The sequence below is a fragment of the Astyanax mexicanus genome, chromosome 3 (genome assembly GCF_023375975.1).
Source record: "Astyanax mexicanus isolate ESR-SI-001 chromosome 3, AstMex3_surface, whole genome shotgun sequence".
In the NCBI taxonomy this organism is placed as follows: domain Eukaryota; kingdom Metazoa; phylum Chordata; class Actinopteri; order Characiformes; family Acestrorhamphidae; genus Astyanax; species Astyanax mexicanus.
This window is the reverse complement of record NC_064410.1, coordinates 12,663,341-12,687,489: the sequence shown is the minus strand read 5'-3', so window position 1 is coordinate 12,687,489 and position 24,149 is coordinate 12,663,341. Positions and strand designations below refer to the sequence as shown.

At 39.1% G+C, this 24,149-nt stretch overlaps 1 protein-coding gene across 5 annotated transcripts in view; it reads left to right on the top strand.

Moving 5' to 3' along the window:
- Window positions 1-24,149, top strand: part of ep300b (E1A binding protein p300 b) — a 47,129-nt gene that overhangs the window by 3,035 nt on the left and 19,945 nt on the right. For 2 of the 5 annotated variants that reach the window (XM_022682941.2, XM_022682940.2), the window contains exons 2-17: window positions 3,986-4,551; window positions 6,828-6,995; window positions 7,940-8,180; window positions 9,743-9,856; window positions 10,749-10,994; window positions 11,171-11,273; window positions 12,199-12,333; window positions 12,622-12,739; window positions 12,911-13,007; window positions 13,372-13,449; window positions 13,935-14,020; window positions 14,434-14,592; window positions 15,180-15,671; window positions 15,897-16,127; window positions 17,280-17,448; window positions 18,983-19,101. In XM_022682941.2, coding sequence (XP_022538662.2) covers window positions 3,986-4,551; window positions 6,828-6,995; window positions 7,940-8,180; window positions 9,743-9,856; window positions 10,749-10,994; window positions 11,171-11,273; window positions 12,199-12,333; window positions 12,622-12,739; window positions 12,911-13,007; window positions 13,372-13,449; window positions 13,935-14,020; window positions 14,434-14,592; window positions 15,180-15,671; window positions 15,897-16,127; window positions 17,280-17,448; window positions 18,983-19,101 — 3,122 coding nt within the window. Of the gene's footprint in view, window positions 1-3,985; window positions 4,552-6,827; window positions 6,996-7,939; window positions 8,181-9,742; window positions 9,857-10,748; window positions 10,995-11,170; window positions 11,274-12,198; window positions 12,334-12,621; window positions 12,740-12,910; window positions 13,008-13,371; window positions 13,450-13,934; window positions 14,021-14,433; window positions 14,593-15,179; window positions 15,672-15,896; window positions 16,128-17,279; window positions 17,449-18,982; window positions 19,135-24,149 lie in introns of all 5 variants that reach the window. The other 3 variants (XM_022682939.2, XM_022682937.2, XM_022682938.2) reach the window with 2 other exon arrangements.

Genomic DNA, 24,149 nt, shown 5'->3' with positions numbered 1-24,149 from the left:
TGCAGAGAATATTAAGCTTAATTAGGGTTAAACACTTTTAAATTCTTGCAGAATTTTGAATATATAAAGTTAGCATTTGGTGTAATAATCTAGCTCAGCTAGCTAGGTTACGTTTCTGTAAGGGGAACTTGTAAGCTAGATGGCTAAATTGGATATTTAGACGAATGCTTTCATTTATCATCACTGTAAACTAAGATAACTAACTATTCTGTCTTGGTGTCTCTAAAATTTTGTTAAAATTAAATCAATCATTCATTAGTATTAAATGTTTTCAATTGTTTTAATGTTGTATTGTTCTAATATTGTAATGGGAACAAATGTAACTATTATATTTTGTTGCGAAGCAAAGAAAGCCTACCAAGTTCAATTTAACATCCTTAAAATCTTGCCTTGTCTTATTTTTAAATATTAATATCAAGTTCAAAATTGAATCAGATTAATTTAGTGAGCAGCTCATTAGCTCATTGTTTAATATTTTAAAGCTAAAATCCAGACGTAACACTGTAATTCAAGCATTTAAATGATAGAAACAAAAATAAACACTTTCTAGAAGCAGCTAGTTTTATCTCAGCACTTTTACTTTCCATAAATAAGGTGAGGTAGATGAACACATTCACACAGTATCCTGCAGTGATGATCTCAGAATATTGAGTATATGTCACTTAGGGACTTAATGATTTTAAATAATGAATAAAGTGCTTTAATGAATATTATGCATATTTTGAAGGGTTTGTGACACATACGTCACTTTGGCTCTTTTGTGTTATAATAATCTCATCCTGACTAGCTATATACTATAACAGACAATTAACTGCAAATAACATCAAAGTATTCAATATCCCTACACAAAAGATAATTCAGCATAGATAAAAACAAAAACAAAAAAACAATGTGACCATGCTTTGTAATAAACTAGTTTATGTGCATCTTAAATTAAGATTATTTACTCTATTTTGTCTCTGTTTGTTACTCTGTTTGTCACTGAGATTTAAAAGCTAAACAGAGAAGAGACTTACGCAGAAATCATCACATCCACATTCAATCAGGAGACTCCACACATACAGCTCTGGAAAAAAGGGGGCAACTTAAAAAGTATTTTCTTTGATTTTACCAAATTGAAAACCTTTGGAATATAATCAAAATAAAGATGGATGATCACAAGCCATCAAACCAAGCTGAACTGCTTGAATTTTTGCACCAGAAGTGGCATAAAGTTATCCAAAAGCAGTGTGTAAGATGCATTAAAACTGTTATTAAAAACCAAGCTTTTTCCACCAAATATTGATTTCTGAGCTCTTACAACTTGAATATGAACTTTTCTTCTTTGCATTATTTAAGGTCTGAAAGCTCTGCATCTTTTTTTTGTTAATTCAACCATTTCTCATTTTCTGCAAATAAATGCTCTAAATGACAATATTTTTATTTGGAATTTGGGAAAAATGTTCATAGCTTATAGAATAAAACAACAGTGTTCAGTTTACTCAAACATATGCCTATAACTAGCAAAATCAGAAAAACTGATTCAAAAACAAAAGGGGTCTCTTAATTTTTTCCAGAGCTGTATGTCCCACACATCAGTGCGGTGTTATTTAGCTTTCATGGAATACTGCAAAAGTCATGGAAAACAATACTAGTTCCTGATGTACTCAGTATGTCAGTGTATGTGTTAAGTTTCTGTAAGTACCACAATCAGAATTTGCATATAGTAAAAGTGCAATTAATTGAATAGTCCTGTACAGTTTGTTTGGTGTTTTACATTTGTTTTTCATGCATGCCAACTTCTGCTAAAGTATGCGTTGGTGATAAGGCCATCAAATAGCATCACAATACTGTAAACACAGTGCACTAAACTGCAATATGCAGTTCAATGCAATTCAAGAAATGAATCATGCACTTCAACATTTTCCTTCAGAATGGCTCAGTTATGTTAAATTGACAGTTTTTGTTCATTCTGTATTTAATCGTACTGCTGATCAGTTTTTTACTAGGGGAATACAACTGAAATTTCACACTTGACAATGGTAGTGAAAGGATCCAGGCATTGACCATTATGGCTACATAAATATAGCAGATTTAGTTACAATCCAAACCAACCAGTCAGTTTTATATGAAATGTGGATGAAAGTAGCACCTAAATTCTTAATCATTTACATTGTGTTTGTCTCTTTAACATTGAGTTATTTTACATGCATGTTCATAATTATTCAAATAGTCATGTAAAAAGCATACTCTGATTTCTAAGGTCTAAAAGTCAGATAAAAAAAAAATCTCATCAGATATTTTCTTAGATAGTGGTTTCATAAATTTTTGGTGTAAGAATTTTCTGTGAGAGAACTTTTAGAGGGTTGGAACCTCAATTTCTATTTAACACCACTGTAAACAATTCGAAATTGGTTGTTTTTTTCTCTGCAATCGTTTTATACCAAACCCAGTTTGTTTTTGATACACTTATAAATTATTATATTGTGATTAACTTTGGGAAAGTAGTTGGGATTTTCCTAACCAAAGTTGATGATATCCACAACATGCTCACCCTATGCTAAAGTGTGTATGAAGGCCCCATTTTGCTCAGCGTTTTTGTTGATTGTTGTGAGGTCTGTGTGCCATGTGGTTTTTATTAGCGCACCCATTATTCAGCACAGTGGACATGGAGAGGGTTTTTGCATGCGTGATGCAGCTCTGTCCTGGTGTGTGTTGGCCTACTGTGTCTTGGTTGACGTTAGCTTGTGAGTGTGGTAGAGTAATGAATGCCAATAGACATTGGAATTAGCTTCAACCACCACCCCTAACCCCACGGTTTCTCGTAGATCTTTGTTAGAAAAAAATGTGATGTATGATCAGGCTGTTGATCAAATCACCTCAATTTCACAGGAGATAAAATATGATTAAATGATGTGCAGCAGATGTACACACACAGACTTTATTAATGAAGAGATCAATCAATGCTCTACATGGCATCTGTTTACAGATAAAGTCCCACCCTGTAAAAAAGAGCAAGGCAGCTTGGTAATGCTGCAAGCAGTGAGAAAAGTTCCCTGAGTGTGAAGAGTTGTGCTAGTGCAGTAGCTAAAGCAAGTCAAAATGTACTTTTTTTTTGTACGTTATTTAGCCAAGCTCTATAAAATACACTAATTTAACCCGAGTTTCCTGTATTTTAGTCTCTTCTTATTTATAGAAATTACATGGGACTGGAAATGACAGTCCGTACAATTTTAATCCAATGCTTCTCTCTTATAAGCAAATGTCAAATCAACAAAACTTAAAGGTGAAGACTTTTACCTAAATCACAAACAGGCAAATTTATTGCCTGTGTGTTTTCAACATTTTGCATGCTCTGGTTTGTGCCTGCTATTTAAAATCTGTGTTTTCACACTGTGTTAATTTAATTTATCATTGCAGCCTTTTAAGGACCTTGTGGAAACTGATCTTGCAGTATAGATTGAGCATCCCTTTTCTCCATTTACAGTGGAAGATTTGATTGTATTGCTTTAACTAAGCTTCTACTGGCTCTTTTTGTGCCCTCCAACTTATCAGATGTCAGAAAATAGTTATATATGGGTTTATTTTGTCAAATCCCCTGCTTTCTACATTGAAGACTGTAATTTACACTATGATTTATTGTTAATGTTAGTTTTAAACATATTGTTGATAGTAGTTAGCACTTGTAAAACTAGTAAATAGTGATGTTTATGTAAAGATAATAAAAAGTACTTCTGTTGAATTTATCGCTGTTAAATTTGGGAAATAATTACAATAAAGATCGTAGAAAAGTATTGTAATTGTATTCATGCTATATTGTCCATCCAAATTGAAAGGTTGCTGTGTTTTCCAGTAAAAATGCAGGTTTTGCTCTCATGCTTAGGAAAGCATATTGTGATAATGATATTCTCATATTGTCATCATCCTTCATTATGTTTTATTCATGAATGTTTTGCTAACCAGTTCATCATTTGATTCTCTTTCGTTTCTCTCTCTCTTTCTCCAGATTTTGGTTCACTCTTCGACCTGGAGCACGACCTCCCAGATGAGCTCATTAACTCGTCCGACGTGGGCCTACCTAATGGAGGGGTGGACCTTGGTCAGCTTCCTTCAGGCTTGTCCAGCGGGGGTCAGTCAACAATGGGCGGCCCCCTTCAGGATGCCGCCGCCAAACACAAACAGCTCTCTGAGCTGCTCTGCTCCGGAGCGCCCGCTGCCCACTCGGCAGCCGCCGGCAGCCCTGGTAACCCAGCGTCCTTGGGGCTGATGGGAGGGCTGAGTGGATCCCCTGGACCTCAGGGTCTGGGGCACCCTGCTTCCCAGCAGCAGGCAGGCATGATGCAGGCTGGCATGGTGGCAGGCATGAACAGAGGCATGATGGGAGGGCAGAAAGGGAATGGGCAGACGCAAGGCATGATGGGAGGACAAGTCATGAACGGGGCACCCAGGATGGGTTACCCCGGAGCGAATGTTGGGATGGCAGGAAATGGTGGTGTGATGCCAGACCCTCTACAGCAGCAGCAAATGGGCCAGGCGACGCTCAGAGCCCAGCAACCAGGAGCAATGAACAAGGTAAATTAAAAAAAAAAAAAAAAAACTTTCACTTCATTCCTGAGATATTACGGCCCAATCACATTTCACCCTTTGGCCCAACTCTTAGTTTTACCCCTCTGTTTTGCAGTTGCACACCTGGAGGCAGGGTGTCCTTATTCTTGTTAGGTTGGAGGCAGGGTAGGTTAGGGGAACATTTTTTTTCAAAAAACAATGTTTTTTCAGAGGCACACTTAAAATGTAGGGCTGAGAATCACTTGCAAGAGTGGGCACAAGCTACCAAAAAAAACACAAACTTTATTATTGTTCTTGCAAAAATGACGATAACCACTATATTAGTTTAATGGGTAGTTAAATGGCAATGTTTTATTGCCATTTTCTTCATAACAAGCACAGAAAAATCGCTAGTAGTTTGACTCAAAATGTAACTCTGTTCCATGGGGAAGAGATACTCTTGAAAACAAGGGGTAGGGGTAAAAACAAGAAATATGATTGCCACTATCTATGTTCCCCTTCACACTTTCTGTAGAAATCCAGTCAAACAGAATGTGGCGTTTTTAGTGTAAAGATCAGCTCCTTCATTCCTGAATTGTGTGCTAAAGCTATTTGTTTTTTGAAAACTGAAACTCTACTGGAGAAGAAAAAGAAGAACTGAGTTGCTGAGTTGCCACAAGGAGGTGTTGAAGCTCCACCCACAAGTAAGATAGAGAGTAGGCATTTAATCGACAGGCTTAATACCTGTCAAGTGGGACAAAATATTGATATTGTGATCTTGTATCATTTTCATTTGTGATACGTTATTGACATGTGCTGTCAAATATTGAGATTTTATTGACAGACACTCCAAACTCCCTAAAACCTTGTTGTGAATTTGACTAAAGTGACTTATTACATGGTGGCAGTAATCAAATGAATTTTACACAGTCTCTTTATCATGACCCTGCACCGTTTGCTGATGCTCCTTCTAGAACGCTCTTAATTTAACTCCTCAGTAGATCCAGGTTTAGGTCTCTAAACCGTTCTGTACTGTGGCTCTCAGTTCCACAGTTCTGGGCTAAGTGTTTGCTGGGTGGGTAGACAGTCCTTCCTCTCCCAGTTACTTGGTGTGGGTAATGCCGTACAGCCGACTGACTGTTTGCTGACATATTTATCAGTTAGCATTCTCCTCCAAGCATGTTGCACTCCTGTGGTGTTGTGTTAGCAGCTGTTTGAGAAGATGTAGTACATGGGTTTTCTTAACTGCTCTCAGTCCAGGACCCATATTTTCTCATGGTCATTAAGACTACGTTCACATTACCAGGCTGGAGTGACTCTCATCTGATTTTTTGCTTAATGTGGCTCATTTTTTATGGCTGTGTGAATGTGCCAAATCAGATTTTTCAAATCAGATTTGAGTCACTTCCATATTTGGTCCCAAATCGGATGAGTGTCTTATTAATGGACATGCGACATGAATGTAAACAGTCAAATCAGAATTTATGCGTCTTTTTGCTTTTACGTATGCACTACATGCTTCTCTCTCTTACTTCCACATCTCTTGGTGCAGCTGTGCAGCTATAGCTGCAAAAACAGCAAAAGCAAACCGCTTGGTCTTTTTTCTCCTCCTCGACCTGAACATGAACTTCAGACCAGCTGTTTACTCTCCACTCCAGCAAAAGATGCTCCACATATGAGCTGCATTGAGAGACAAGTCGTCTCTCAAATATGAGTTTTTTTGTTGTTGGTGAAAAGGAGACGTTTATAAACGTGTCAATGTGCACATGTAAGGAGTTTCAGGGACAGATTCATTCACAATACACACAGATACAGATCACTTACATTTGTGAATGTAAACAGTCAAGACAGCCAAATCTGATCTGAGCAAAAAATTCCACTTTTATAGAATACAAACCAAACATTTAAAAGCATTTAAAAAGCTATTGAAACATACATATGTATGCAATTTAAGAGCCTTTTTTGTAAGGAACTGAGGAGGAACATGACAACTACATGTATAAAAGTCAGTGAGACAATTGAGTATGTACTTTACTTTTGATCAGAACAGATTTTCAAAGTCTGGGCTGACAGTAGACCAAGTTACTCTCAGATCATGCTTAGATGAGCAGTGTAATTTTTTACAAGCTGGTTGCGACCCACCAGTTGTGGTACTTAGTAGATCCACATTTGACTTAAAGGCCTGGATGCAGTTACACTGAGTGGTGGAAAACTGTTGTTTAGATCATCAGTAAATACTTAAGTCATTAGCGCAGACAGATGAGTGACCATCTCTAATCTCTCTTTGTTTGTCTGTGTCTCAGATGAATATGATGCCCGGTGCTGGTTCTGGCCCCTATGTTGCTGGCTATGGTCAGTGCGGTGGTCAGTCTCTTCCTCCTCCCCACCAGAACAAAGCAGCTCTGCCCAACAGCCTCGCCCAATTCGGCATGGACAAGAAACCCCAGCCTGGACAGAACATCCCTGGACTGGTGAGCAGCATCTTCTTCTTACTAGTGATGGAGAGAAATAAAAGTTTTTGTCTGAAACCAAACTAAATTAAACATACCAAACCCTGCTTTTTTGCATGCTTTCTGTAAATTTTCAGCTTATCATTAGTGAGTAAAGTGAGTAAAATAAATATCCTAAATGTATTTTTGGCTTGCTTTTCTAAGAAAAAGCAGTTACTTAACTACACTTTAAAATATTTATTGAACACTGAACAAATCTTATGTCCCAGCACAAACACAGTAAATTTACCTCAGCTCTGCTGTTCTAATAACAGTTACTTCAACAATGCTCTTCTAATAATGAATTTACATAAATAGTGATATTCTAGTAAAAAATGTACCTCAGCAATAGGGCTGGGTACCATTTTCTTTTTTTCTTTTTTTTTTTTTTAATTCAAAACTGGTACTGAGTTGGGTACAGAGACCCAAATAATACTTTTTTTTCTGTACCTTTTTCTAAATTCTAACCAAAAATAGAAAATGTGATAATTACTCACAAAATGTATCTAAAGTATCAAAAACTGTACACTGCTTAAAACAATTCTAACATAAAAAATCACTGATCTATGAATAAAAAATAAATGCATATTTCATTGTTTAGTGTGCCATTTTTTTTTTTTGGTTGCCAAATATTCAGTGCATTTCTAGTCTTCAGTCTTTTTGAGCTGTTTTTGCTAACTAGAAACAAAATGACGTGTATTATCTCGCAACACTGAATCACATCAGTTGTACCGAGATCCTAAAATTGTGCATATAAAATAGCATTTCTCAATAAGGAACTGAAGATACCCAGTCTTAGATTACATATTTGCCTTGGTCTAGTTGTCAAATCCAGGTTCTGAGTAAAGCCCAGGTGCCCAGGAAAGCTATAATTGTACTGATGTATTTTATCTTGATATACGTTTGGTTGCTCTCTCTACCCTCAGCCTGGTTCGGGCGTGGTGGGCGGTGTGTCCGGTCCGGGCGGTGCTGTCGCCCCTCCTACAGCAGACCCAGAGAAGAGGAAGCTGATCCAGCAGCAGCTGGTACTCCTGCTGCATGCCCATAAATGCCAACGGAGGGAGCAGGCCAATGGTGAGGTTCGCCAGTGCAACCTGCCCCACTGCAGAACCATGAAGAACGTCCTCAACCACATGACCCACTGTCAGGCTGGCAAGTCCTGCCAAGGTAAGTACTTCTGTCTGTCTGTCTGTCTGTAATGTAGCTTGTGAATGGTTATTTGAATGGATGCATTTTAAAAACTGAGGGCAAGAAGAATGTATAAAACCCCTGGACTCTATTCTCTATATACTTACAGATGTTCAAGGACAGGCTGCTAATCCCTTGATTTCAAATAATTTCTCTCAGCAGTAAAAGTTTATACTGTTAAACGCACTAGATCTCATTAAAACAGATGCAGGTAAACATAAAAATAAACAAGATTTTCTTATTCAGATGAGTTGTGTTCAAGATCCTGTGCGCTAGTCTGAAGACCAAAGCTTGGTTCCAGATTTCTCCTGGACATCCCCAGACTGCCTACCTGTGAATGAGTTCAACTGCATCAGCAGCTCACCTGATTTGTTGAAATTGAAGCACTGATTTACCAAACCAGATGCTGATATGATGAGAACTATAAATAATTACATTACATTACATTTGGCAGATGCTTTTGTCCAAAGCGACTTACAATAATGGAGTACAAAAGTAATAGAAGTTAAAGGTAAAACATGTTTAGATAGGGCTTAAAGAGGTCGAAGGGAAATAATGGGAAAGGGGAGTAAAGGAGGGGAAGAAGGAAATGAGGTTAGAAGTAGTTAGTGTGTTAGAGGTGTTAAGAGAGTAAGTGCTCTTTGAAGAGCTCTGTCTTCAGGAGTTTATTAAAGATAGTGAGAGATTCTCCTGATCTGGTAGTAGAAGGTAGTTAGTTAGAGGTGTTAGGAGAGTAAGTGCTCTTTGAAGAGCTCTGTCTTCAGGAGTTTATTAAAAATAGCAAAAGATTCTCCTGATCTGGTAGTGGAAGGTAGTTTGTTCCACCATTGGGGAACTCTGTAAGAGAACAGTCTAGATTGCTTTGTGTGAATGTTTGTTTGGTAAAGCGAGGCGACGTTCATTGGAGGAGCGCAGCGGCCGGGAGGTAGTGTAAGCTTCAGGAGTGAGTGCAGGTAGGTAGGAGCTGTTCTGTCATCACCTTGTAGGCGATTGTAAGAGCTTTAAATTTGATGCGAGCATCAACTGGTAGCCAATGGAGCTCAATGAGCAGCGGGGTGACTTGCAAATGCGACACTATTATGAGGAAACCTTTTGGATATGTTGTAATGAATGAGTGATGTAAAAATACTACTTTTTTAGTGAACTGCTACAGTGAAGGACATTTACACAAAGTAACTTAGTGCTCTACAGCTTGGAATCCCTTTACATTCTGCCAAGATATATAATATCACTGCAGAGTTACAGCATTTGGTTCTAGTGCCAAATTTTGTACAGAAGAAATGAATCTGCTATGTTTTTGTATTTCCTGTTTTTTATACAACTGTAAGTAGAAAAGTGTTACTAAATAAAGAATTTTAACCCTACTAATCGTATAATAGCACTCTCCACAGATTAGTCGACTACTAAAATAGTCATTAGTTTGCATCGCTACTGTTGGAAATGTGAAATTCTGAAATGTTCTTCATGCTATCTGCTTTGCTCTTTTTCTGTTTTTCTCACTCTCCTGTTAATCACTTGCGTCTCTCTCACTCTCTGTGCAGTGGCTCACTGTGCGTCTTCAAGGCAGATTATTTCTCACTGGAAGAACTGCACACGACACGACTGTCCCGTCTGCCTGCCTTTGAAGAACGCAGGAGACAAGAGGAACCAGCAGTGTGAGTACACACACACACACACACACACACGTGTGCACAACCTTTACTTGTACATGAATAGGCCGAATTTATATTTCAATCTTAACTTTTTTTCTCATTAACAAGTTGAAAGAGGGATGGCCAATATGGTGTAAATACACTGCCTGGCCAAAAAAAGTCGCCACCTATATTTAACTAAGCAAATGTTTCAAAGTTAATGCTGCAGTTGTTCAGGTTTAGGTTCAGCAACAGTATGTGCTGAAAGAATGAGGTCAGCTGACTACCTGAAAATACTGAATATAGACCAGGTTATTCAATCAATGGATTTTGTCTTCTCTGATGGCACGGGCATATTCCAAAATGACAATGTCAGGATTCATGGGGCTGGAATTGTGAAAGAGGGAGCATGAGATCATCATTTTCACACACAGAGTCTAGACCTTAACCTCATTGAGAATCTTTGGGATGTGCTGGATGGAGAAGAGCTGCTTTGTGCAGTGGTCAGACTCTACCATTATCAATGCTGCTGCAAGATCTTGGTGAAAAATTAATGCAACACTGGATTAAAATAAATCTTGTGACATTGCAGAAGCTTATTGAAACAATGCCACAGTGAATGTGTGCCGCATGGAAGCTAAAGGTGGTCCGACAAAATTTTTTTTTGGTGGTCACACACACATCTTTATCTTTCCACTGATATATGATCATATTGCAGCTCAATGTGTTTAAAAAGCTAAGGTTTAAGTTTTCTGTTTGTTTCGTCTTATGTTCTGCAATAATCAACCTGTTTAGAGATCTGTGCTTATTATTTGTTTATTGTTTAGGTGAATGTGAAATCGTGTTACTAAAAGTGGTCTGCATGTTTTTCATTCCCTCTCTCTCTCTGTCTCTGTCTCTGTCTCTGTCTCTGTAGCTCTGCTGGGCGGAGCCGGTATGGCTTTGGGAGGATCTTTAGCAAGCTCTGTCCCAGGTGGTGCCCCCGCAGCCCCCAGCTTAAACCCCCCAGGGCAGATAGATCCAAGTTCCATTGAACGAGCCTATGCTGCTCTGGGCCTCACCTACCAGGGCACACAGACGAGTGGGCAGAACCCCTTACCACCCACCCCTACACCCCCAGGGGTAACTGGACAGACGGGCATGAGGCCAATCAACAGTGTTGGTGGGTATCTGTGTGTAGGAGTTCCTACGAGAGTGGATAATGGAACACAGTTCTGATTTTTAGTGCTGTTACTGCAGTAATGATAAACAAAATCATTATTTTGTATTTTGCTTATAATCCAAAGTTCCTTTCTAGTGTACTCTCTCTGTTGTTAATTCAAGTCTCCTTCTGTACAGCTGGAAACCCGATGGGCGTTAATGGTGGCGTTGGAGTTCAGTCGCAAAATCAGCAGTCCAGCCTTTTACCAGACAACCTGCTACACCGAAACAACGCACATGGGTATGTAGTTTTAAACCATACTCTACACAATTGCAGGTAAGGCTGCACAGTATATTGTTTCAACATCATCACTCAACTCAATCAGCAGAAGCATGAAGCCCTGGTGTAGTTAAGCATGACCAGTAATTGAAATACTTAAGTACCAAGAAAAAGTGCTCAAGTCATTTTTTTGATAGAGTACTTTTTCTGTCTGTCTCTCTAATACTCGATACATGTTGTTCAAGACCCAAGAAAGACAGTCATCCAATCTTTCGCAGTCTTGTGTTGAGATGGTGGAATGACGACTTTCATTTAAAAGACGCAGAGTTTTAGTGGAATTTTTATCCTGACATACCTCTGCTGATTGGTAGAGAAGGTACAATCAGGTAAAGTTACTCATAAGTTTCTTTACAGGCTGTATCTTTACACCCTGTTGCAATGCACATTGCTATCTTACACCCATCAACAGTCTATTTTCATACCTTGTATCTGCATGATTTAAATAGCAAAGGAGCTTATGAATATATCTATAGCTGTGATCGCTATTTGGTTTGATTATCTGGACGTGAGGTGTGTGGTTGGGTACATTTTTCTGGCATATTGCTATCTTGGCAACGGAAAAACGTGTGCCGCTAACTGATTAAAACCCTGACAACAGTCAGTCGCCAGACGTTAATTGTTAGCTTGGCAACACGGGCAATCTGCTTATACCCCTCTGCTTGTTACACACATGCATAGACATGCAGCAGTGCTCAAACCTAATATTAAACAGAATACAAAATAAAATGACATTACTGTTCCCATACTGTCAGTTTTCTTTGCGGAGAAGTGCAAAAGCTTAAACAGAAGTTAAAGGGATAAAACGTTTCCAGCCCATATGTATTTAAGGTAATCTAGCCATTTATTTGACTTGTCTTCTCTCTGTCCCTCTCCTTTTCCCTCTCAGTCTGATGAGTGAGGGCGCAGGAGTCGGGGCCATGAGTTCTATACCTGTGGCTGCGCCACCCTCTGCAGGTGGAATGAGGAAGAACTGGCACGAAGACATTACACAGGACCTCCGCAACCACCTGGTTCACAAACTGTGAGTAATACACACGCGCGCACACACACTCATACAGAATAGCAAGTTGTAGGTTCAGTTATAACGTTCAAACCAGTGCAGCCACATCAAACAAGCCAGGTCTCAGCAAGCTAACCACCAGTCCTTTGAGCTACACATTCACACAGAGATATGGCACTGATGCTTCTGCCTAAATAATCAATATCAGAATTCATTCACTTTCATCTGGAACAGTGTCTATATCTAACAAAGGATTAGAATTAATCTAAATTAAAGTATGTATGTGTATGTGTGTGTGTGTGTGAGCAGTGTACAGGCCATCTTCCCCACCCCAGATCCAGCAGCTCTGAAAGACAGAAGAATGGAGAACCTGGTGGCCTACGCCAGGAAAGTAGAGGGAGACATGTATGAATCTGCCAACAGCAGGGTAAGAACGCTAAGGCTGCACAGTTCACTTCATTTTATTTATTAAGAAATATCCATTATTCCATTATATAATATGAACTTTTATTTGTTGCTCTATTTCTATCTGTATTTTATTAATTATCTGAGATTACTCATTAGTTAAGAACATACTGTTTCCTGTCTCCTTCCCCAGGCTGAGTACTACCACCTTCTAGCAGAGAAGATCTACAAGATTCAGAAGGAGCTGGAGGAGAAGAGGAGGACCAGGCTACAAAAACAGGGCATGATGGGTTAGCTGGGCATCTCACCACCACACTGCAACAGCAGGGGCTTTAGAGTGTGTGCACTAGGGGTGTAAATCAAAGGGCATCTCAGGATACGATGAGGTCATGATACTGTAATTCTGCAATACTTGATATATTGCAAGACAATTCTCTACGATACTTCACAGCTTCTGTGTTACTGAAGAGCATACACCCCTATTGTATAAACACGTGTATATATTTAAGCAGACAAACCTATACTACAGTAGGAGTGGCTACAGTGTATGCACACACCTACACATATCTAAGCTGAAGCATGTTCTCATATCATTGTAATTGGGGGTGCTTTTGGGTTTTGTGTTGATGAACTTATCTCCTCCTCTTCTCTCAGACGGCCCTCTGCCAGAGCCATCTCTCGTCCGACAGACTGGACCAAACCAGATGGTCAACAGGATGCAGAATCCTGCAGGTATAGATATATAAACACAAATATTTAATACTTCTTGTTTGAGATGAACCCTGCTGCAGTGATGAGTTATTGTAATCGGTTACTTTATAGCTAATCAAAGTGCTGAGGAAAGAACTTACCTTTTTTACCTTTACATTCACATGTAGCTAATCAGTGAAATATGTTAGTTTCAGTGTCCAAAAGTCTCTACTATGGTAGTGGTGGTGGTAAATTACCCAGCTGTGGTTAGCAACCTAACCGAAACTCAGTGATGACCTGTTCACTGTTTGCGTGCTGTTGTCTGTACCTGGCAACCTGGGGTGTCGAGATGGGACTGGGGAAATGGCGGTGTGCAGATTCAGAGGCGTGACACTACCACACAGTTTAAATAAGGAAAAAATCAGTGCTTAAGCTCAGCATGTTTCCATAATAACAATTAATTTTTAACTTTTCTCCTGATTTAACTTTTAAACACATTAACTCTGCCTTTTTTTTCACCTCTGCAGGAATGAATCAGTTTGGTCAGATGGGAATGCAGGGCATGACTCAAAGAGGAACGCCTCCACTGCCCATAGGAACAAACCTCAACCAGGTAATGTACGCAGTAACACGTGCTGCTTACATACTGTACTCTGATAAAACACGCTCTCCACAGCTCTGACGCTTACACACTGGATTGGGTCTGGTGTTTGTGTGTAAAATGACTGTAAAACTGATGCAGGGGTCTCCGCATTCCACACTTCATTGTTATAATCAACTGTCATTGGTAATACTATGAATTTGTAGGCCTTTAAACCCAAATTAACTTTTTATAATTCTTTAATAGCCGAACTTGCAGTTAAATCTGTGTGAGCTAAATAAATGCATTAAATGCACTCAGAAATTTTCAGTGATTTCTTCTATCCTGAACTTGACGGATAATATCTTTATTGATTTTTGTTTAGATTTCAGTTTCATATTGACAGATCAAACAAAACATATGTTTTTTTTTGTTTGTTTTTATAGATGAGTATGCAGGGAGCACCCAGAATGGCTCAACCTAACATGACTCCACTACAGAACCAGTTCATGCAGAGTCAGAACCAGTTCCCTGGTGCAGTCTCTGGCCCAGTCCAGGGCAGCATGGGACTGAACCAACCGCCTCCACAGGCATCACTGCCTCAGGTAAGAATCAAGTCAACGATCAAATTAAAGTTTATGTGTTACAGAGAAGGGCAATATAAATATAACCAAAAAAAAAATTATGTGTACGCAAAATAAATGTTAGTTTTATGTAGTTTATTTATAAACTTAGTTTAAACTCTGTAGTCTATGAATTTTTATCCAAACAGTAACCAAAACAACAAAGTAACAAAAAGTCATGTAGTAAAGAACCTACCACAGTGCAAGTGTAGTGCAGAATAAATAAATAAATAAACAGCATTCTTTTTGTTGGTAGAAGGACTGGAATAGGCGTCATCTCTCTAATTCCTGCATCCATTGTTTTGTTTTCTTTTAAATTAAATTGTGATTTCATTACAATTCTTTAAATTATAATTATTTTTAAAATGTATTTAGTATGTTAATGTATGAGTTTAGTAAAATGTAATTCTTTTTTCATTAAAATGTTCAGAAGTGCGTCTGTGTTAAATGTGTGACTTATTTACACTTGTGCTTTAAGATATAAAAGTAAAAATGATAGTACAGTGAAAATGTTCCTTACCTAGTCCTTTAAAATCTAAAATATCTCTCTTTCTCTCTCCCTTCCTTAGATGTCCACACCTCCATTGTTGCCAGTCAGTAGTCCAGCCGTTCAGACTCCGCCCACTGTCCCAGGCCCTCTGGGACCCTCCTCCACCCTCCCGTCCTCCGCGCAGCCCCCTAACTCACACACCCACTGTCCTCAAGTTCCCAACACCCACACACATGCTCCACCCCTGCAGCAGAGCACCCCGTCTCCTGCCAGGAGTCTCACACCCAACCCCCATCAGACCCCGCCCCAGCTGCCCCGCAGCCTCACGCCCCAGCCGCACACGCCCAATTCGGCCGGCATGGCCGCTCCCGCCCCACAGCAACAGCAGCAGCAGCAGCAGCCGCCTCAACAGCAGCAGCAGCCGCCTCAACAGCAGCCAGATAAAGCAAATCAGCTGCAGCACCCAACACAGGCACACGGGGGCGGAGCTTCCGGAGGCCCTCAGTTGGGGCTGGCATCATCTGTACCTTCCCAGAATGCTTTAGGGCTAAACGCTCACCCACAATCACCGGTAAGTTTCACAGCAGGTGGAGCGGCACTCAACGGCACTCACTTCCAATAAAAACTTTTATTAGTTTAATTGAATCCCCTGCTAACTTTGACAGGCTAAATGATTGCATTAAAAATAGAGGAGAATGTAATGTTTTTGTGCTGTATTATTTCTTTTTTCTCTTGATTTGATCTTCCTGTGTGACTGATCTTTAATTGGCTGATTCCTGACTGTGTTGCTCTTCAGCTGTCTCAGAAGTCGTCCCTGGCGGCAGATGGGCAGGTGTCCACTCCAGCCTCGGTTGGTTTTCCAGAGCCCCCGCTGCCCGCTGCTGACGGCCCCTCGCTGGCTGAGATCAAAACGGAGGTCAAACAGCCTGAGGAAGAGGAGGAGGAAGAGGATCACGAGGCAGAGAGCAAACCCACAATTACAGAGACCACCAAACAAGAGGAAGTGAAGACTGAGGAGAAACCGGAGGTGAGGAGGAATGGGAGGATTCATCTCAAAACTCCAAACCTAGTTTAGTAGTGATAAACACAGTTTTTCTCAGATTTCATCACCATAAAGGACCATTAGGAATGATATATATTTTCTGAAGTAACACTCAACATGATCAGAATGTGTCACCAATATTGCAGAGCTTCAGACAGTACTTTTCTATTTGAACTGTGCAGTACGTCACGGAAATCTTTGTAGGTTAATCCACTCAATTTGCCCACCGCCATTCCCACATTTTTATTTCCACGCCTATGGTGGCCAGGTATAAACTAAACTGAATAGCTATTTTTCTGCTAAACAGGTAATCACTACGTTTTAGTAAAGTTGACAACCATAGCTGTGTGATTTTATCATCACCACTAGTGTAGTAGAGACGGGCATTTTGGACATTGAACCATGTATATTCACTAATCAGGTACAGAGTAAGACACGTTGTTGCCTGGCACTGTGTGTCAATCTGGCAACCTGCATGAGCTTATCATTTAAGGAGTAGTGGGTGAGGCAGAAGACAAAGAAAAAAGCAATTTTTAAAGAAAAAGCAATTACAAAACTACAAATCTAGTCTTGAATTTACCTCCGCATTGAATTTTACAAATTATATAATAAAAATGAAACTGTGTTAAGGTCCTTGAGCCTCTTAACAGGCATTTTTATCTATAATGATATTAGACACCTATCTAGAAATCTTAATGATTTCTATTCAAGCATTACATATGAAGGTTTCATGTATGATAAGTAACATTACTAAAAATACAAATTGTATTTTGTACAAATTGTAATTGTAAAGGTAAATCTGCATCTGTCAAAATTATATTGAGTAAAAATCATAACATTTGCAAAAATGGACAAGTGTATGTTATCTAACCAAAAAAAGGGAAAAAAAAACACATCTTTTCTTTGTAGTTGTTTCAGTAAGTACTTTATTGGCTATTGATGAGTAACTGTGACCTCTTCACTCTTCTGAAAGTATTTTTATTTTTGTTTGGAAAAACAGTCGGTATATTACTGATCCCTCATCAGATTGATCTTTAATTCCATGAATAAAAAATGCTCTCTCATCTCAAACCTGTTAGCTGAACTGGTTTGTACTGTGTGATGTCATCTAATATCTCTCTCTTCTTTTGTTTGCAGATTAAGAAGGAGGAGCCTTCAGCTGACGAGTGTAAGGCGGAGCCTATGGAGACGTCAGTGGGATCAACAGGAGAAGACAAGAAACCGGAGATGAAGACTGAACCCAAAGAAGAAGAAGACAAAACGGCAGCAAACAGCTCCACGCCCAGTACACAGAGCAAGAAGAAAAGTAGGCCCACACACACACGCACACACAGTCTTTAATTTCATTCCAAAGCAGTAAATAAAAATTATGTGTGTGGATCTCATTAAACATTATTTAAAATTTTAAGATTAAACATTTATAACAATATAATTCCTACTGAAAGTTAAAAAATTGAAAATCTAATTCAAATAGTTTTTAAAGTACCAAAGTTACTGAAGTTCAGTTAGAGAAATAATTAGTCACAAACCACATTTGGGACAAAAATTTGGTTGAACCAAAACAGATCAGAACAGGTCCGGATCTACTGAAACATGGTCCGGTTTGTCTGCAGTGTGAAAACACTTCTAGATGGCTTGGAATTTCTGACCAATTACAGGAATTTGGGAAAGGCTTTTGTCACTTATTAAACTATAGAAGAACCTATTAAACAATAAAAAAAGAAAAAGATAAGGTGTGGTGTATCAAATCCCCTTGATGTGCAGGCGTGTGTCGCATCAGTATGAATACAACATATTACACTAATGATTCCTGTATCTACTGTAACTGTAGAATAATCCTTATTTATTTGGCACACACCTGTAAAAGGCAGCTTGCAGAACTGACATTACTATCTACAAGCCAATCAAAAGTATAGGTGTAAAGTATAGGGAGACTCTGACCACAGTGTAGATTTCTTTAGTCTATAAATAGTATGTAATTGTTACAGTGTATACTTTTATCAGATGGTCTGGACTTTCAGGTGTGGGAAATATATATATATAATCGATCTCAAAACATTTAATAGTTAAAATGTATTTAAAACAGCTAATTTTTTGGACATAAATGTGATCTTTAACATTAGTTTTTTGTTTGTGGACACATTTTTTATGTTCTGTGCTCTGTAAAAGGGGCTCTCCATGGTTTCTAAAATTCTTGCTGTTTCTCTGCTCTCTTTAATCTCTTTTTAACTACTTTATGGAATGTGAACAGATACCTTTTTCTGATCCCCCTAACAGACTTTGGCTCGTATACCGGATACAAGTGTAGATGATACAAAATCTATCCACGCTGTACTCCTTTTATGAACTTCAAATTAGTAACAGGAATCAACCTAAATTTGTACATTTGGAAACACGTAAAACAAAAAAAATATTTTGTATTCTGGAAAATATTTCATTAAAAAAAATTAAGTTTAGGTAAGTGCAGATTTTATGATTTTTATTTATTATATTTTGACAGTTGCAGATTTACTTTATTTATTTATTTATTTATTTTATTTTTAAGATTTCTAATGCAATTAGTATTTTTAGTAATGTTTATCAAATAGGAAACCCTTCATACATAATGCTTAAAAAGAAATCCTCAAGTTATAGGTGTGTAATATCAATATCGACATAAAATAAGGGTTTCAAGGGCCTTAGCACAGTTTCACTTTTACTGACATTTTAAATCCATTTGAGGAATTAAGCGGTTCTACCCATTGTGAAAGTTAATTTATAATTTTCCTGTTTTACCTTCTAATGATTTGAAAGACACCCAGTGAAATAACCCTCATTCTGTCTTTCCCTCTGTCCCTCAGTCTTTAAGCCAGAGGAGGTCCGTCAGGCTCTGATGCCCACTCTGGAGGCTCTGTATAGGCAGGACCCCGAGTCTCTGCCCTTCCGGCAGCCGGTGGACCCCCAGCTGCTGGGGATACCTGTACGTATTCGAACTAGTAACAAAACTAACCTGGTAAGGCCCCGCGCTCACACGCATTCTGCTTCCTGTGCTCCAATCAGAAACCTTAGCTCTAGACTCATTAGAATCATACCCGTTTCCTTTTCCTGTCTTTCTCTTTCTCTCTTTCTCTCACTCCTTCCTCCCCTTCTGATGTCTGTGTGGGAAAGTGGAGAGAATTTTTTCACCCAGTGTGTGTGTGTGTGTGTGTGTGTGTGTGTGTGTGTGTGTGTGTGTGTGTGTGTGTGTGTGTGTGTGTGTGTGTGTGTGTGTGTGTGTGTGTGTGTGTGTGTGTGTGTGTGTGTGTGTGTGTGTGTGTGTCTGACTTCTCTGTCCCTCGCTTCTCTCTACACCATGTAAAGCAATGAATTCTGTGATGTGCTCATTGTTTTGCTGGTGAATCAATCAGTGTCTGTATAGTCAATCAATGAAAATCAATAATTTATATATTCTATATGATCATGCTCCAAAACTGGCTAATAATTGGGAAGCGGTGATTTTACAAAATATATATATAATTAAGCTTCATTTTGGACTAAATTGCTTTAATCTGAGGCTGAAAATCAGGGTCCTGTTTTTATTGTTTCACTTTATTTATTTGGTCTAATGTCTTTTTTTAAATTTTGACATTATGGTTACGTCCATTAAGGCACTGTTATACCCATCTACAGAGTAAATGGCACTGATGATCCATGACCTGAGCTGAGAGAGAGTGTGGACAGGGTTTTGTTTGTTCTACTTTCATAAAAATAAGCCTCTCATTGTGTTTATCAGTGTCTCCATTTCAAAGCTGTTGGCCAAATCAGTCAAACTGCGAAACAACTTTAGTTTACCTCTCTTTTTTTATCACCTCACCATTTTAAGTGTGACCAGTAAGTACAATATACAGTTATGTTGCATTAACACCCAGACTCAGTCTCCACCAGCCCTATTCTGGTACGGCAGCTAACAGACCAACTAGACTCTAGTGTTACACTGATGAGGGGAATGTGAGGCCAGTAATGCTGCTTTAATGTAGCAATGCTGTGACTACATTAAGAGCCATATTCAGGTGATAGTCATGGTTCTATAGTTGTTTAGTAGCAGTTTGATTGCATTAGGCCAGATCTGTGTGTTTTAATATGGAGCGGGCCAAAACACATGCATTTGGGCAGGTACTCTATAGGATGCTGAAGGGATGTTAAAAGATAAAATGTTGGGGCACCGAGTGGTCCAGCGGTCTAAAGCGCTGCCACTATGAGTGGGAGGTCGCAGGTTCGAACCCCTACTCATGCAGCTTTGCCATCAGCTGCTGACGCTCAGAGGGAGCACAATTGGACCTGCTCCCTCTGGGTGAGTAGATGGTGCTCTCTCCCCACATCACTGAAAGGGTGATGGCCGCAGCACAGGGCGTCTGTGAGCTGATGTATCGGAGCCGCGTCGCTGGGTTTCCTCCAAGCGTGCTGTGATGCTGCTCGGCAATGCTGCATCAGCAGCTGCTCGAAATGAAGCGGTGGCTGACTTCACATGTATCGGAGGAAGCATGTGTTAGTCTTCACCCTCCTGGTTGGGTAATTGGCTCAGCAAAATTGGGGAGAAAATAGGGAAAATTAGAAAGAAAAAAAAAGATAAAATTTAATTGCCTTAATAATTTGTCAGAATAACAAAAAGTTACCAATATATTAAATACTAAATACCCCCTTTAAAGCCCTCTTTACCTGTCACTAGTGTTTGTATTTGGCTCACTTCGCCTGCCTCTGCTTCATCGCTCCTGTAGCATGATGTGCTTAATGCGTTAATTTAATGATTGCAACAGCATTCTCAAACGCTCTTGCTCTGTATGATTTAATGCTGTGGCGTTCAGTACCAGTTATTAATGTGCACTCAGTTCTTGTGTTCTCCCAGCTCTTACACTTCTGACTCGATCCACCAGCTCAGTACAGAGCCTGAATCGGGTGGGATACAGTTGGGCGGATATGCTAATGTGCTGAGAACTGATACTGAAAGCCATAACTCTCGTGTGTTTTCTCTGCTTGAATATGCATGCCTCAAATATCAGTTTGAGATTGGGCTTTAGAGCAGGGTAAACACTGATCTGAGCGCAGTTAACCCCAAAGCTTTGTGGTGGTACTGGTACAGTGAGTGTTCAGCTTGATGCTCACTTTACCATTTACCAGTGATGATTATGTGAAGATGCTTGTGGCAAAATCTTGAACCCCTAACTGCTTCATTTAATTAATTTTATTTGCCATGATTTACACTACAGGCCAAAAGTTTGGAAGAAATTAATACTAATAATAATTTTGCTTAAAAAATAACCTTGACTTATAACTTCATATCAGTGGAATATATGTGGGAAAGTGCCTATTGAAGAGCTGACATGAATCTAAATAACTAAGGCAGTTCTGAAAAAGTAGGAATCCTCACTTGCTCCTCTGCTTTTGCCTGTAGTGTATATTGTCCATGTTGATCATGTTCAGCAGTGTATCAGGCTAGTTTTTTTCTCTATGAATGCTGAGTGTAATGCCGTCTTCATCCTCAAGGGTGAGCTGTTTGCTTTAATTTGCTGTTAACACTGCTGAACACCCATAGTGATCAGCTCTATTTCATTACTGTGTGATGTTAGTGTCCAGTCTCCCTCTGCACCCAGCCGGCCAAACCGTACACATGCGCACACGCACACACACCCCGATGCACATGGAGCAAAATTACACACCCTGACGTTCTGGACTTTCAAACCAAAACGTTAGCTAGCACAGACCCAGCAGTTTGACTGTCTGTACATATATTACTGTAATTATGTGTGTGTTGCTGCTTAGATACTAGGGCATCTAAAAAAAATTAATAATCGGTTTAAAATGTGAAACTATAATATATAGATGTATAACACAAATTGAAATATCTATTTTATTGTTTTCATTGGCTGTAAGCCATAATAATCAACAATAAAATAAAACGCTTAAACGGATCACTCTGTGTGTAATACATCTGTATAAATAATGAGTTTCACATTTTTAACTGTTACTGAAATTGTATTTTTTTTAAGATGCACTAGTGTATTTAAATTTGTAAACAACTCTTAATTTATTATTTAGTTTTCTTTTTTTTTTTTTTGGTGCACTATATTGTCAAAAGTATTCGCTCGCCTGCATTCTGTTTGGTGCTGTAAGGCTTGGGCGGAGCTGCTCAGCCAATGAAATTCATCCCATGAAGCTCTAAATGCTCTACTGTTCTTGAGCCAATCTAAAGCTACATGAAGTTTGGAGGTCTGTACTGATTGACTTTGCAAAAAGTTTGTAATCTCTGCAGATTTTATGCTGTTATTTTATGTTATATTGTTGGCTGTGGGATAATTAGTAGTGAGGAAATTTCACAACTGGACTTCAGTCACAGTATCACAGAGCTGGAGTTCACTGGTTACTTTCACTAATTTTGCTATATAGGGTGTGTAGTGCATTATCAAAATGTGTGACTATTTAGCTTGAGAGGCTTGTGTAGGTAGATTTCAAATGAATTGATTAATTTTATAGTGTTAATATTGATTAAGTGTATAGTTAATTGTTGCCTCCACATTTGTTTTTCTGGCTTGTGGAGAAGACTTGATATGTGTATTTTAGCTAGTGAATAGGCTTTACCAGAATTAATTAACAAATGTGCTGCAGTGACATAAAACCACTTATTAAAAATGCACCAAAATGCAAAGAACAAATAGTTGCAGTATTATAATTCTCATCTAAACTTTGCTATACTAATTCTTCAATAAAGTTAAATTGATTATATTTGTTTGACTAGTGTTTCCAAGCTTTTGTGCAAATGAGTAATGTTGATATTCTTATTAGTTAAATACATTGTGTGCCCTGAAGTTTGTGGGCACCCATTCTTATGAATAAAGCATTCAGTTACCATACTTTAAGTTGCCCCCTTTGCTGAGACAAATGTGCAAATGCACGAATGCACACAGCTAGTCTAGTAGTGTAGATAAACACTGGCAGTAGAATAGTGCCCACTGGAGCAGATAAACAAACATGAACCTATTGGCCCCATGCCTAATGCCAGGTGTGATCTAGAGCAGGTAAAAGCCTCCAGCACTGAGCTGTAGAGCAGTGGAACTGTGAGCTCCAACCAGTACATTTGGTAATTGGAGTTTGGGATGAGATGGAAATGCACCAGAATCTAGCAGAAAGACTAAATTGTACAGTAGAGACAGTTACTGCTGCAAAAGCCCTTGATTTTAAAAGAAACAATAAACGAGCAGGTGTCCCAATACTTTTGTCCATGTAGTGGATGTGTTTGGGCAGTAGCTCTGAACATCACTATATCACAGCAGGTTGTGCTTTTAGAAAATGCGGGTCTTGTAAAATCCGATCAGTAACCTGATGTGATATTTTAAGCATGACTGTACTGTGTCTGTGCTGGCATGTTTATATCTGCTGCAGCCTCATTCTCGAGTCTTGTTGCTCATATCTGCCCTTTGCTGAGTGTTAGTCCAGCTCAGTAACGTCTACAGTTCACTGAAATCGGCAGAAAACTCTGCATGTGGTGCTTTAATGGCCAATTACCACATTGACTGACTGCTCTCGTTGTTGCGGCCCACGCTCCTTCATGTGACTGTATTGCATCACCCGTGTGTAGGCCTGTCACAATAATTACAATACTGATTTATTGTATAATGTGTGGATGTTACCTCAAATTTTACTGACTAGATATTGCTCATTGTATGTCGCTATGTCGACAGATTAAAATTGTAAATTAAATTTTTCCTAATAGTTAAAATTACATTTTTTCACATCAGTGGCATAATATTTTAAAATTAAAAAACAAATAGTTTTTTGTAACAAAAGAAGCATTCATTGTGACCGGTCTACCCACGTATGTGTATGTGAGCATCCATCCATGTGTGTGCATGAGCGCGTGTGTGTGTATGCGTGTGTGTGAGGGTGCAGGGTGAAGTGAGGGAGCAGGAATCTGTTACGTTTCTCTGTTTGTGCACATGAACTCCTCCACAGCGCTCAACATTGCCCTCCTCTTCTTTCCCTCTCCTTCCTGCTGGA